The 15222-nt window shown below is 34.0% G+C and overlaps 2 protein-coding genes and 1 long non-coding RNA gene across 3 annotated transcripts; 2 read left to right on the plus strand and 1 right to left on the minus strand.

The window, feature by feature from the left end:
• Positions 1-1751: 1751 nt before the first annotated feature.
• Positions 1752-5131, plus strand: LOC114415654 (zinc finger-containing ubiquitin peptidase 1-like). Its single transcript, XM_028380450.1, has 6 exons — positions 1752-1926; positions 2010-2091; positions 2768-3498; positions 3594-3705; positions 4600-4695; positions 4781-5131. The coding sequence occupies exons 1-6, from the start codon at positions 1859-1861 to the stop codon at positions 4862-4864; spliced, it is 1173 nt and encodes a 390-aa protein (XP_028236251.1). The 5' UTR covers positions 1752-1858; the 3' UTR covers positions 4865-5131.
• Positions 4830-13985, minus strand: LOC114415653 (ABC transporter B family member 19-like). Its single transcript, XM_028380448.1, has 10 exons — positions 13652-13985; positions 12705-12759; positions 11327-11502; positions 11025-11225; positions 10613-10872; positions 10205-10518; positions 8756-8979; positions 7244-7587; positions 6710-7149; positions 4830-6547 (listed from the first exon to the last, which is right to left on the minus strand). Exons 1-10 carry the CDS (start codon positions 13919-13921, stop codon positions 5067-5069), a joined length of 3765 nt encoding a protein of 1254 aa, XP_028236249.1. The 5' UTR covers positions 13922-13985; the 3' UTR covers positions 4830-5066.
• LOC114415655 lies at positions 6343-11800 on the plus strand. Its single transcript, XR_003667389.1, has 3 exons — positions 6343-6474; positions 6661-7780; positions 11039-11800. It is a non-coding gene; the product is annotated as an uncharacterized LOC114415655 (long non-coding RNA).
• Positions 13986-15222: the final 1237 nt, after the last annotated feature.

Here is a 15222-nt window from a genome sequence, read left to right on the forward strand (position 1 = left end):
CCAAAAGCTTTTCTCTCTATAAACATATCAACCAAACAAACTGAAAGTAATATTAACATAAGCTGATAATATGTTGTATTAGCATTTTTTTTGTGTCCTAATTTAATTTAAGTGAATTAGATCCCGAGAGTTGAATTTTTATTTTATCATTAAAACAAACATATTAAAAAGACATTTGAAGTAAACCTCGAAAGTCAATAGCATTTCAAGTAGACTACAATAATTGATGGGATCAAGCTTATTTCACTGAGTAGTGTGTGTAAATTCAATTTCTACTAATAAACAATAAGTAGACAACAATAGTTGATGGATAAGATGGAGTGTACCATTCTAAGAACATGTTGCTAACCTGTGGTAACCACCAAGCCTAAAAAGTTTATAATTGGGAGGACTGATGGTCACAAGCTAAAATAGTTGTCTTTGTGCTTCAAAGATTGGATTAGTATATTATGTAAGATTGAAAACTTGGATCACAAGGTAAAGGTGGAATGTAAACCAGTGTGATGCGCGTCTAAGGGTTGGTCAGGGTTAAACTTTAAATTGCGGTTTTATTCTTATATGGGGGGAATTGTTCATGCAAGCATAACTGAAATAAGAAAAGGAAGAAAATGGAAAACTATATATTGTTTGCATCCATATGTGCAGATCATTGTAGCATTGGCTGAATTTATCTCTTTCAGTGGCTTATTTGATTCTTTAACTCTTTGATGACAGTTCTGTCCTTCGTTGCATGTAACATTTCCAATTACAGCAACAATTGTTGATTTGCTCGTGTTGTAGCATTCAGAGTTTGCTTGCTTGTAACTTGTATAAATTTTTAAGCACTGCTTTTGGATCTAGCACGTCACATAGCACTCTAATATCTTACTGGAGAATTTTGCTCAATATGGGTTATCTAAGCAAAGGTGAAGTATATCAAGTATCAACTTGAGCTAAAAGAGTTACCCCTGCCTTCCCCTCAAATTAACGCAAGGAGCAATAATAAAAAGAATTGGAGACTATATTTATTATTTATTATTAGCATGCCATTTTTGTGTACATCTATATTATTCATGAAACTTATAACTGTACAAAGCCACCACTTGAGAACATATTATTCTCTCACAGTTATTATTAAATATCAATACAATTTAGGAATATCATTAGAAAGATTAAAAAAATTCATTTCATATTTTCTCCTTTAACCAAAAAAATATGCAAAACCTAGAAATCACAATTCTAAATCAAAAACCATCCAATTGAGCTAGAACAAAAAGGTTCTGCATTTTATATAAAAAAAATAGCAACCATTTCAATCAAAATAACAATATAACAACAAAATTGGTTCAAATCTTAGTTCTGTAGTTCAAATAACAGAATAAGCATTTGACTAATCCAATCCAGTATTTATGTCACGTGAATTGGTTCAAAATTGGTAGCAAGAAAGAAGCAAAATGTCATAACATAACAAAACGCAGCCCGTTAGTTTCGTTGTAATTAGATTTATTTATGTGGTGTTTGTAAAAGAGGCAAACGCACGTGACTGAGTGACCGACAGTGATCGAGTAAAATTAAATTGATCCAAATCATAAAGGATTCAATTCAATTGAATTTTTCAAAAGTATGAGAGATTAAACTTAATCTTAACAAAAAAATAATAAATAAAGGAGTACGGTAAATGTGTAATTTTGCCAATCTTAAAAGGGTAAATAAAATTAAACTAAAAATAGAAAAGGCAAAGAATGATTGAAGAAACGGATCGGGTACAAAGTACAAATACAGGTGTTATTGAAACTGTGATTTAATAACTTGTTGTGGAAGGAAAGTAAAGAGCATTTGAATTCTTCACCATTATCGTGGTAATAGCAAAGAGAAGAAGATGAATTCTGATTCATTCGTTAGTTGCCCCTTCTGCGATTCACATGTACCCTTATCTCAACGCACTGGGTATGTATGTCTCTGTCCTGGTACATGCATGTGTTCATTTCTATTTCTTCCCCCATTTGAATATTATGATTCTGTAAACGCAGGCACTTCAAGACGCACTTTTGGGATCTCGGAAATGATTTTGACCTGCCCCCAGTATCTCAATCTCAATCTCAATCTCTTCCGGTACCATTTTTTCCCACTCATTTTAAGATGTTTTATTTGTGGGTGATTTTGAATGTAAATATTTCTTGCATGCCCATAAAAATTGATTTGTTGAACTCTAATACTATCTACTGCTAAAGAAAATACTAAACGTTCACTGCAATGGGTGGATCCGGGGTGAAAGTGAGAGGAAAAGAGAGATAAGAAGAAAAAAGAGAAGGTAGAGAGAGAAAGCGATAGATAGATATAGGACGAAAATGAGGTAAAAATGGGATGGAAGAGTGAGTGAGTGCATGTTTATAATAACTTCCTGTGCTAAACACTAACTCATGTGTGAGTCTTCTCTGATGTTTTTTTCCCCAACTTTACCATTAAAAATTGGTCCATATGGTAAGGAACGGATTCATATCCTGCAAGAACGCATGGGTTCGATTTCTACTGCCAATGTGAGGACCTTGTTGGTGGGTAATTTGTAAGCGCTCATTGATCCTTGAGGCCTGTCCTGACCTTGGTGAGCTTCCGGGACCCAACTCACCTAAACTTTTTTTGATAAAAAAAAATTCCCCAACTTTGCCATTTACAAGTTTTGACATGTAAATAATGTATGATCTAAAATAGAGGATTTTTTTTGCTTGTCCTAATAAGAGATGCATAAGCTGTTCAATTGTGTTATAGATTGTCTTGTCATATTTTGCAGAGAGAGCAAGCAGCCAATGGCTCACGGTCTGGAGCAAACTATTCGTGTGGTGGTGAGACTAATAGTGATAATGGGGAATGCAAAGTGAATGAAAAAATCTCTTGCTTGATTGGTTCTCAGACAAGGAGCAATTTTTACAAAGTTGAAGGGGGTTTGATGGCATTGTTGAGATGCTGTTTAGAGTCTGAAGTTGGAAATTCTTATAGTATTTTGTCAGGTTATGTTGATCATTTCCAGTGCCTTGAATCTGTGGATGCTGGATGGGGTTGTGGCTGGCGTAACATTCAGATGCTTTGTTCTCACTTACTAGTGCAAAGACCAGAAGCAAGGAAAGCTTTGTTTTGTGGTTCGGGATTTGTTCCTGATATCCTTTCACTCCAGAGATGGCTTGAGATTGCTTGGGAAAAGGGTTTTGATGCGCCTGGATCAGCTCAATTCAATCATGTTATTTGGGGTTCAAAAGAATGGATAGGAACTACTGAGTGCGCTGCTCTTTTGCGTTCCTTTGCTCTTCAGGCAAGAGTAGTGGATTTTGGTCCTAAGGATTCCCAATCCCTTACTGGTTCAAGTGTTGATGACATGATGGATAAAGCAAGTATTCATAATATGGTAAAAAGAAAAGCTGAAAAGAGTAAGGGTTATCAAGTTCTCATGGATTTTGTGTGGAATTACTTTTCTGATAAAAGCTCAATCCAATTTGGCCAGCAGCATGTTGTGATCAGTGAGAAAACGTGAGTGAGGGCATATTTTAGATACAAATTTTTAACCTCACAAATAATTTTGTTTCTTAAATTGTTTTCTAATTTTTTAATGCTTTCTTGGACAGGCCTCTATACTTTCAACATGATGGTCACTCAAGAACAATAGTTGGAATTCAAGTCAACCGTCAACAAAAAGGACATCTTCAATATAATCTCTTAGTTTTGGACCCTGCTCATGTAATTTATTTGCATTCCAGGCTTCATATTTTGTTAATCATATCTATTTTCATAACTTTCATATAGATGATTTGGGGTAATTGCATACTATACAAATCTTTGTAGCTCTATCACTGTCAAGAAACTAAAGGAAAACAAAGTATAGGATGTCGTGAAATTGGCATTCGCCAGAGAGGTCTTATCAAGAGATATTGTTTTTCCATGATCCAAAAGAATAGTGTGATGATTTAAAATCCATGCTATGTAAACAGGGAAGCCAGGGCTCTTATCATTCTTTTTTTCATCGAAAATAAGTGAATATACATATAATGTCAAGAAGAACAGAAAAGATCCAAGGCAGAGAAAGTTGTGAAGTGCAAAGACTTTACTTGAATAGAGTTTTTTGTTCTTATTATTGTATAAAATCAGTTAGAATCCAGAAATTAGGTAAGAACCTTGCTCCCTAACACCTTCATTTTTTTCTCTTACAAACTAAAGTGAAAATCAATATTTGCTTCTTCTCTTATTATTATGTTGAATACAACTGAACTGGTCTAGAGTTTTGGCTTCCATTGACCTTTTTCTGTTTTCTTATCAAGTATTTTCCAACTTGTTGAAAGAAAATAGTACATTAATTTTGTTGACACTAGGACCAAAATAGAAAGCAAAGTAACTCAGAATTAGGACATGCATATGATAATCCTCACTTCTATTTATGCTTTGTCTTGTTGTATTTATGCACTGATACATTTATGAGCTGTATAAGTCACTTATTTTTAAATAGTTGGAAGTATTTATCTTCCTCTCTGTTTAACTGATACACACAGACACATTAAAATGATGTTCTGGAAGATGCACATTGTGTAATGATCATGAATGATTTCAAGTTTTAAATGTTGTAATTTATCATTGTAGAGTACGGATGCTCTTGAAAGATCACTAAGGCTGAGAGTTGGATGGGAGAAACTCATAAAAAGAGGAATGCATACACTGAAGAAGCCACAATACCAGGTCTTACTTCTTTTAACAGATGTTAAAATTTACAATTGCATTGCACCAATAATGATTAGGATTGATGGTATTGTTTCTGTTTCAGTTGTGTTATGTTGATCCTGGAATCGCTAGTGAGGAGGAGATGGAAAAACTCAAGACAATTGATAGTGTCTTCCTTGAATTTTAAACAAGCATATAAAGCACTTTGCTACATCCAAGCACTATCTTCTAGTTCTTGTCATTGAACTATTTTTCTTGGCATTTATTCTGACTATAATTTTATTACACTGGAGAAGAAATTCAAGAAAAACCTAGTTTTATGACTTGATACAACAGACACTTTTTACAGTTACAGATTCCAGATCTGTACAAAACTGTCGAGTATAAACCTATGAAGTTTCTTCAAAGCTCTGTAACCTGAATATCCTTGAATAAAGTCCTGCTTCTGCTGCTATTAGGGTTGAGTGGGAACCCATCTCTACAACTTTACCTTTATCCATGACAACTATAGTATCTGAGTTTATTACTGTGGAAAGCCTATGAGCTACTGTGATCTGGGTGGTTCTTGAACACAAGCCACTGTCTTCCTTCAGATGTATTGCTTTTAAAGCATTCACTATAATTCTTTCAGACTCAGCATCAAGAGCACTTGTTGCTTCGTCTAGGAGTAATATTGCAGGCTTTTTTAGTAATGTTCTGGCAATAGCTATTCTTTGCTTTTGTCCTCCGGAAAACTGGCAGCCTTTCTCTCCAACAACAGTGTTATATCCATTTGGTAGATTACTTACAAATTCATGTATGTTTGCTTCTTTAGCAACCTCCACTATTTCACTTTCAGAAGCCCCACTATTGCCATAGCAAATATTGTCTCTAACCGAGCAATTAAAAAGCAGTGGCTCTTGTTGTACCAGTCCTATTTGTGTCCTTAACCATCTTATATTATATTTCTGTATGTTTTTCCCATCAATTAATACCTTTCCTGCCTGTGGATCATAAAATCTTAGTAAAAGGGCCAAAACAGAGGATTTTCCAGCTCCACTTGGTCCTACAAAAGCCACCTTCAATCCAGCTTCAATTTGTAAACTAAAATTGTCAAGAACAGTGACTGTGGGTCTTGAAGGGTAGTTGAATTTTACATTTTCAAATTCTACTTTTCCATGGATCCTCTCAGGTTGGGAATCATCTGGTGTGTCTGGTTCAATTTCAGTTTTACGGTCAAGGGTTTTGAATGCTGGAGTTAGTATACTGATAGCAGAGATGACAGTTGGGATCAATGTGTATAATTCTGTGATGGAAGGAACTGTTAGAGAAAAAATTTGGTATGATCTTATTCCATTTTTAAAGGTGGCTTGACCTCTGTCAATCAGAATTGTTGTGTACCACAAAGCAACAGCATGTGCAATGTTCCACAAGCAAAGGGAGAAGCCTTGAATGATCCCATATTTGATACTTTCTTTCCTATACTTTTTCTTTGGAATTTCCAGGGATGTTTTGGCTTTCCCCAGTACTTGTTCTTCATGACAGAATGATGCAACTGTCCTTATGTTGGTTGTGGACTCAGATGCAAGAGCAACAAGCTCAGAATGTGCAGCAGAGTAGTCACCTGAAAATCCTTTGGCAGACTTGGCTTGAATGAGACCACCTATGAAGTGGCAGGGCATCACAGCCCAAGCTACCAAACTCATTCTCCAGTTGACAGCCATGCTGACAACTGTTGCTATGAGTATGGAGGAAACACATTGCAGAATTACAGACATCCGATCAGCAATGATAACTTTGACCATGGCAGTGTCACTGGTAATGCGTGAAGTCAATGAACCAACAGTATTCTCTGATTTGTCAAACCAGCCTACTTCATTACGTAGCACACCTGTAAAAGTTGAACAGATTATTGACTGCTGTTTGTTAATCATGCTGGAATTTTATGTATGTGATGCATCATTTTAGGCATTTTAGCTCATGCCTCAGTTTTTCTTTTTCCAGGAAAGAGAAAGATGAATGTATGGAAATTCTAATAGGGGGCATTTGATACCTGAATACAGAGCACGCCTTAGATTTGCCATGGCCTTTTCTCCAACAACTCCAATGAAGTAATGCTGGAAGGTGTGACTGAATAATGAAAGCAACCCTACTGCAGCGAAGATGGCTGAATAAAATCCAACTTTTTGTTTTGCATCTTCATCGAAGTATGCTACTCCAATAGTGATGATGAAGAACCCAAAAAATGGCTTTGAGATTCCAGAGAAAGCTGCTGCAAATGAGCCAATAGCAATCTTCACCAGCTCCCTCTTTTTTAAACCAAACCAAATTCTGAAAAATATATGTCTTTCTCCGCTGCTCATTTTGTTCTGTTCCTTTAGCACAGAAGGCTCAGTGATATTTATTTGGACCTCTCCCTGCACCTCTACTAGTGGTCTAGTTTCATCAAGAAAATCTTCTTCACATACACTTCTATTCTTGGAAACTATAGCTCTATCCATTTAACATTTAAAGCTGGTTAGAGTTCTTCCTCCATACTGTTTGGTCGATAATATACATAAAAAATGTACATTAAATGGTCAATTACCTAGATTCAGGAACTGGTTCAAGGTTCTGCATGCTGCATAATGTACTATAGAATCTGCTTGTGTCCAACAAACTCTGGTGTGTTCCTGTCTCGGCAACTTGTCCATTCTCTACTACAGCAATCATATTTGCATTTACAACTGTTGAGAGCCTGTGTGCAATCAAGATGACAGTCCTTCCCTGCATAGCTGTCTCAAGTGCTTCTTGAACCAGCTTTTCAGACTCTGAATCGAGGGCACTAGTGGCCTCATCAAGCAAAAGGATGGGAGGATTTTTCAGAATGGCTCTTGCTATTGCAATTCTCTGTTTCTGGCCTCCTGATAATTGGACACCCCTTTCTCCTACCTGGAATCATCACATATGAGTGCATAAATATTATGAGTGGAAAGGATATATGTAGCTAGAAGACATGTTTTAAAATCTGTCAACTTGTCCCCATCTGCCATAGGTCAGCTGAAAATGGGGCTGATCAGATTAACTTGCTTTTATTTGTTAGCTTGGAAAGACTAATGCAACTCATTTTATGGTGGGCTAGCAGGTTAGACAATCAACTCATACAAACTTTTGTTGATAAGATTATGAATAGAATACAGAAAGGATATTTTATGGCTGTTCTCTTTTGAAGTTTTGTTCATAAAATTAATTTTAAAAGAGTTGGTTTATGAAGAATTGACGTTAAAATGTTTTATTTGTATTTAGGAATGAAAATTTAAAAGTAAATTGCAGCAAGGATTTGTTTGGACAGCAAAGTAGAATCACTTTTGAAATAATGTAAATGTTTTTAAAAATTTAGTGGGTCTTGAGCTCGTAATCAATTCTATTCAACTTGAAACCTAAACTTTTCCCTTCTCTAAATTAATTCTATGGAGTAGAATTGATTGTACCCTGAAAAGTTGATTACTATTGAAGCCAATTTTGTTATTAATTTTTTGTTTAAATTTAAATTATATTGACTTCCCCTCAGGCTTTAACTCAATTACAATTGTCACCCCTCTTGTTTTAAAAGTCACACTACTCCCTTGAGATTCAATTATTATTACACTTACCTCCCATTTAAGGGAGGTGATTGAAATTATACTGACCTCCCGTAAAGGGAGGTGAAGTGTAGCTTTTGGAAAAGTGGCTAATTAAGTCAAACCTTAAGGGAGACTAGTATAACTTTCCCCAAGTTAAAATATTGTGTAGAAGCATCCTCAATATTATGACAACTGCTAAAATTAAAGATTGAGAGTTTCATTTGCCAAGCCTCAAAATTGAAAGGATTTCTGATCCAAATCATAGAGGTAACCTTGAGATTTTACTTTTTTTTTTCCTGGTCTCATTTTGTTTTGGCTTTATATCTCTATTACTTCCTTACTGTCCTCCTTTCTTCTGTATTTCTAGTTATATGACGTTAAATAGGAAAAGGGTTAGGATATGATTAATGTATGCAAATCATGTAAATTCAATAAAAGGAAAATCAAACAAGATATAGTTAAGCTAATAAAGTGATACACTAGATTAAGTAGTTTACCTCTGTTAGGTACTGATTAGGCAGCTGTGATATGAAAGAGTGTGCATTTGACATTACTGCTGCCTTCTGAATTTGTTGATCATCTGCGTCCATTTTTCCCACTTTCAAATTATCCTTGATGGTGCCAGCAAAGAGTGATGGTTCTTGGGAAACAGCCCCTATATTTCTTCGCAGGAACTTCAGATTGAGATCCTTTATATTGTGATGATCAATAAAAATTTCTCCTGGAATATGTTAAGCATTGTCAGGCTAGGCAACATTGATTTGCATACATGATCACACATTCAATTCCTACAATACTATTAATTGTCAATGTAAAGTCTATCTATTTATCATCTAATTTTGCATTTACATCTCATTTAATATGATTATATTAGCAATTACTTGAGATGTTAAACTCGGGCACCTTCTTTGTCTTGTGTAACATTCACACCCTGCTCTTCAGCTTGCCTGTGGCAATAGGTCTTAGCCACTACTGGTCCTCCCTAACTCACATTGACCTGCTCTACCTAGATTTTCCTTTATTTGGCCCAAACAAAAACAACTCGAGTTGTCTCACATAGCCAAGCTTTAGACCACTTGGTGGAAGAAACTCCAATACTATGTTATGACAAGGAGTCCATGTCATCCCACGATTCAAATTGTGGGCTCTTGGGAGATTCCCTTCAATATGGTTCAGCTTATATGTCCCTTAAGGGTAGTACAGATAACTTAGGTTACTGTATGCAATTATTCCCATCAAGGTGATATGTCAGATGTAAGACTGATTGCCAAGTCTTTGGGAGTGAGAGGAGTTATAGTCATTGATTAAAAAATGAGTGGTTGATTTTGTGATTAAATACATGCATATGTATTGTTTTAATATCAACTGTTAATTTTTCAATTAATAACACCTCACTTTACTCTTTAAATCAAATCTATCACTTTAGAAGGGTTGAATTTCGAGATAGAATAATTTAGAGGTTGTCAAAGATGGGTTTCTAGTGATTGGACAAAGTAGTGGCGGTGAATCCTCCCTGAAGGGCACCAATTGGAGAAGTGAGTCGATGGATTGCCCATGGTGGTTAGCTGGACTGTTAATGAAAATTCAGTGTGCTATGAAGGCACAATGAATATAAAGGACTCTGACCCTTTTTGATAAGTTTCTTCATAAACACTTATAGAAGAAGGAAATAAGATGAAAAAATAAAATAATTTTTTCTCATAAGATAAAGTTAGTTTATGCATAATTTAGAATCAGCTCTTTGGAGAAGCCAAATCATTCATTTTTCCTTCTTCTAATGGAGATTCAAACAGAGTTATCTATGATCTCATCGGTGAATAAATGAAATTGTTTTTCCTTTCTAACAAAAATAAAAAGATGTGCCTGTTAACTGATAAGCACGTGAACATTAATCATGTGATAAAATAGAGAAATAAAAGAGACAGTGAAAGACTATTTAAACTAACCTCTCGAGGGATCATAAAATCTGCTAACCAGGGAAATAACAGTGCTCTTTCCACAGCCACTGCTACCAACTAGTGCTATTGTCTTTCCTGCTGGAATTGACAAGGACAGTCCTTGAAGGATTGCTTTCTCTGGCCGTGATGGGTAGGAAAAGTGAACTTCTCGTAATTCAATGTCACCTTTGATTTTGCTAGGCATCATCCCTTCTGATTCATTACTTATTAGAGGCTTTCTTTGGATCACTTGAAAAACTTCGTATCCTGCAGCTTTTGCCTGATTAAATATTTGCATGTCTGGTGCTGCATAAGTGAGAGATCTGCAATTCACAAGGAGAGTTTTGTTACTTAATCATTAATTATTAGCCTTTTTTCCATTCTAAACGATCCTGAAGGTCGTGGTTTCTTCCTTACATGGCACCAAAGAGAATACTCATCACTGCAGTTATTATGTCTCCTCCGGTTGCTCTTCCGGCTCTGACCACAACAGCTCCAACCCATACAATGAGAGCCCAAGAACAGAAACTCACTGTTTGAAACATCCCTGTCCCAACTCCCTTCACAAGTGCCTCCCCTTTGCTTATAACATATTGTTTTTCCATGTTCTCTGTAAAGGATTTGATTGCAGAGCTCTCTCCAACAAAAGCATAAACTGTTTTTATTTGTGATATTGTCTGCAATAACAACACCAGAGTTGTTAAAACAAAATAAGATTCACGTTTATTAAGTTAGGTCTCATGATGCACATTTATGTGACACTAGAAGAACTATTGTAACTGAAAACTAGACTTTGTATTGATGTAAATCTAATTATGCATGCATATACCTGCTCTATCATAGATGTAGCTTCAGAATGGAAAAGCATTTTGGTGGTTGATATGCTGTTCATTTTCTTGGTGTAAGTTGCCCCTATTATAAGAATAAGCGGAACAACCACTAAACAAAGAAGCGTTACTTCCCAACAGCATATGGCAGCAATCACAATTCCAGCAAAGAAAGTTGCACAGCTAGAGGTGAAGTGACCCAACTGAGAGTAAGAAATTCACTTGAGGTTTAGTCGTAAAATGTTGCGAAGGAAGAAAGAGGGAGAAAGGTGAAACCTGTAACCATTGTTATTGATTTGCTAACCTTCTCACCAATGGCATCTTGTATGACACTCATGTGCTTGCTTATTCCACTGATGACTTTTGCACTTGTTAATTCTGTATCAAAAGCACCTATCTCTTGGTTGAGGACTGCTCTTAGATATGCTAATCTTAGCTGAAATAACTGTCTTTCACTTGCATACATCCAACAACTAATCTCTGCGCAAGTTTAAACGTGATCAGGGAGATTAATGCAGCTGGTTTGATTACAAATGTAGCAATCTATTTTAAAATGTATATGAATGAATAAATTAGCAGTCATGATATTATGATTCCATGGACCTAAGACCGGAAAGGCCATAATATTATGATTCATTAGTGCATGTTTATGAGGTTTAGAAATGCACTATGCATGTGATGCATTCCTTTCCTCATATTCCCTTCTAGTGGTTGAATTTATTTGGAGTCTACTAGAAGAGGTAGATTTTGCCTTCAATTTAATAAGTCATACTTTTAATTTAGTACATCTCTTGAATTTCAACTAATATTCAAGATATTGAAAAAAAAATACTAGTACTATATTTGAGCGTGTTGTTACTTGTTTGTATTTCTTTTTTAAGTATTTCTTCAAATTAAATTAAAATTTTATGATAAGGTTAGGGATCTGAAACGTTAACCCCATAAAATGTCATTGAAAGTTGTGTCTAGATGTTATGAATCTAAATTTATGGGTTCACAATTAACATATTTCGTGAGCTTACATGTTACTGCAGGGCAAAGGGTTGAACTAGAGGCCATTTAAAAGGATTCATAACTTTCAATGTCATTTGACTGTTAAGATATGTCCTAAATTCAGGATGTATTTTATAGAATAAAAATACAAACTTTTAATTTGTTGGTGATAAAATAATTTTTTTATGAAATACTACGTCAGCATTTTTTTATATGGGTTATCTATTTTTTAATTTTGAAAACTCTTTTTGTTTTAAAAAACAAGAAAAAAAATACTCGTTTGGTAAAAGCATTTTTTTTTTGGAAATTATTGTTTTCAAAAGTAATATATTTTTATTTTATTTTTAAATTGAACATTTTTTAAGTTGTTTTGATTTCTTCTTTTAGTTTTGTGTTACTTGTATTCTTTCTTGTACTATCCCATTTTCTTCTCCAAGCTCCTCACGGTCTAATAGCGGGAGAGTTTAGATAGATTACATGAGATGTTTGGTTCGTTTTTCATTACTGTTATAGTACATAATACAAATCTCATCTTTTTCTAAAACTAAAAACACAGTCAAACACACCTAAAGTTTTTAATTTTCACTAAAATAAGAATTATTATGTACTTTACTCTTTAACATAATTGTCTGTATATAAGCATTTGATTACCAAAGACGCTACTTGATTGCACGAAAGATAAAATTTACCAAGTACCCCAGCAGGAAATGTTGCGATGGCCATATACCACACATATGGAACAACCTGAACCCAACAAGAACAACCGCTATTAGTGTATTTTAGGCAAATAATTTCTACTGTTGCTGACCGTATAAAACAACAAATAATTTCCACGGCTGTCAGACCATAAAAAACAACAACAATAATAATAATTTCTAGGCCAATTAAAAAAGAATTTGGGCAACTTAAATTAAATGTCTCTCTCTACGTGGTGCATGGTAACGTGAATTTCCATGTCCTTTTTCAATTATATAAATATCTTAGGACGTGGTTGGTTTATTTAATTTTTTATTTTTTTTAAGTTGATATACTTTTACAAATTTAATTTTTATGAATTGGATTATAAAAATTTTATATTATCAATCAATAAAAAAATTTCATTGATATAAATTTTAAGATAATTATCGTATAAGTAAACAAATATATCTGTAAGTTTATGATTAAACTTTTACATTTTTAATTTTTTTAAGCTAAGTTATTAATTGATACAAAATACTCATAATTAATTTTGTTAGAAACGATTATTTTTTGTGAAATATTTTCTTTTAATTATATTTTTTCATTCATAAAGTTAAATTTGAGATCTTGTTTAAGAGACTTAAGTCTAATTATACTTAAACTAACTGTTGATTTATAAATTACATATATTGCTTTAACTTTTATTTTTAAGAATTTTAAAAAAATAATAAGAATATATTTTTTATTGAAATTAAGTTGAGAAAGTATAAAATCCCCCGATAAGAGACATAACTAGCTAGTGAGTGATCACATGCATGCACAGAAAATTTTGAGGGATTCTAAAACAATAAAATGTGAGAAATAATGATGAACACCGTAGTTGAGATTACACACGAGAATATTTTCTTGCCAGGTAACTTATACTCTCTTTTCTTTTGTATATGCAAGTAATACCAACCTTTTTAAGAGCATTAACCATGGCATCTATGTCGTTGATATTGTTTCCAAAAGCATTAAGAGCTTTTCCCAACAAGAGATACCCAACAGGAAATGCCATGCCATGCACAACCGAACCTAGACCTCCCAAACCCATCAGAATCCAGTCTATCACGTCAGCATAGCTCATGAGTTTGAAGAATGACAAAGTTTTAACCACTTTCTTCTTAGGCTCATCTTTTTCATCAGCAATATTAGTGTCTACCATTTGTAAAACGTTTTGAGGAGCCATTATTGGCAACAGTAGTGCATGAGTAGTAGTGTTTTTGAATGAGGGTAGGATACGCAGACTGAATCTATTTAATACTATAGCTTATATGTATGCACGATTCTCAACATTCAATTATGCAAGATACGGATATGGATTTAGAATATGCCTTCAGGAGATTACTATAAACTTTAAAAAAATTGCAATAGCTTGGCTTTATAATTGGTTGCATTCACTTGCATGGTCGATGTTCACAAAGCTGCTGACGATTTGATATACGTTCGACACAAAATGACACGCACGAATTTGCCAGAGCGATGTGTCTAGAATTGTTTTCTTATTGCAACCCCTTTTCATTAGAAGTATTGTGAGGAAAATTGATTCACGAATTTTCTTCTCTCTCATTCTCTTTTTTAATATTTCTTTCATCTTGTTTCTTTCCTTTGTTGGACTTTTTCGCGCCAGCTAGAGCTGTTAGCACGGAGTCGCAGACATATATCATTATTTATTGATGAATGCATTATACATATATAATAGGATGTGATTTAATTACGAAACTAATTAATGTACATTCAAAGATGTTTCAGGAAATGGTAAAAATATACCTGAACTCATGTACGACGGTGAATTCGTATAATTCCCATGTTTCAAAGATATGATTTTAGTTGACAGTTTAAGACTTTAAGGTAAGTACGTAGAAGTATATAATAATATTCTGTTTAGTTATGTGATGTATCTTTTTCACATCCCTACGCGATATTGCTACATACACGTTTTAACTCGTTGAGAGATTATATAGAGAGTGGCACTGAAATGATACGGGATATAAGAAGGAAAATTAAGTTTGGTACATAATATTACGGTGCAGTTTTAGACAACTTTATAGTTGTTGACGATATGTATTTTATTTCATGCTCCCTCCCTCTTTTTTTATAAGAGATTGTTTTGATTTTTTTTTTATCTCATTTTCTCTATTCTAATTGTCTTTTTCCATTAATTATTTGTTTATCCAAATATCTTTAATTATTTATCCTTAATTATTTTAATCCACAAATCATAAATATTATGAGTTATCTCTTTCTCTCTCTTATGAGAATTAGAGAATTAAAGAATTTAATTTTAAAAAAAAACTCCACTGCTATTGTCTACCATTCTCTCTCCATAGTACATACATTAATTATTCAAGGATAATTTTTTAAAAATATTATAAATTTAATGTTAAAAATTAAATTAATCATTTTTTAATAAACACAAATTAATCAACTTTTTATAAATAAATACAAAGGACTACTTCTTTATGTGCTTTTGGCATTGTTCTCGAAAGA

The sequence above is a fragment of the Glycine soja genome, chromosome 6 (genome assembly GCF_004193775.1).
Source record: "Glycine soja cultivar W05 chromosome 6, ASM419377v2, whole genome shotgun sequence".
NCBI classification, from domain to species: domain Eukaryota; kingdom Viridiplantae; phylum Streptophyta; class Magnoliopsida; order Fabales; family Fabaceae; genus Glycine; species Glycine soja.

Excerpts from the sequence above, each read along its gene's own strand:
- LOC114415654 (XM_028380450.1), top strand. The coding sequence starts at position 1,859 with ATGAATTCTGATTCATTCGTTAGTTGCCCCTTCTGCGATTCACATGTA. Across the intron at positions 1,927-2,009 it reads CCCTTATCTCAACGCACTGG|GCACTTCAAGACGCACTTTT; the intron begins GTATGTATGTCT and ends CTGTAAACGCAG. Across the intron at positions 3,499-3,593 it reads GTTGTGATCAGTGAGAAAAC|GCCTCTATACTTTCAACATG; the intron begins GTGAGTGAGGGC and ends TTTCTTGGACAG.
- LOC114415653 (XM_028380448.1), bottom strand. The coding sequence starts at position 13,921 with ATGGCTCCTCAAAACGTTTTACAAATGGTAGACACTAATATTGCTGAT. Across the intron at positions 8,980-10,204 it reads ATTTTATGATCCCTCGAGAG|GAGAAATTTTTATTGATCAT; the intron begins GTTAGTTTAAAT and ends AACATATTCCAG. Across the intron at positions 7,150-7,243 it reads GAACCAGTTCCTGAATCTAG|AGCTATAGTTTCCAAGAATA; the intron begins GTAATTGACCAT and ends TTAAATGGATAG.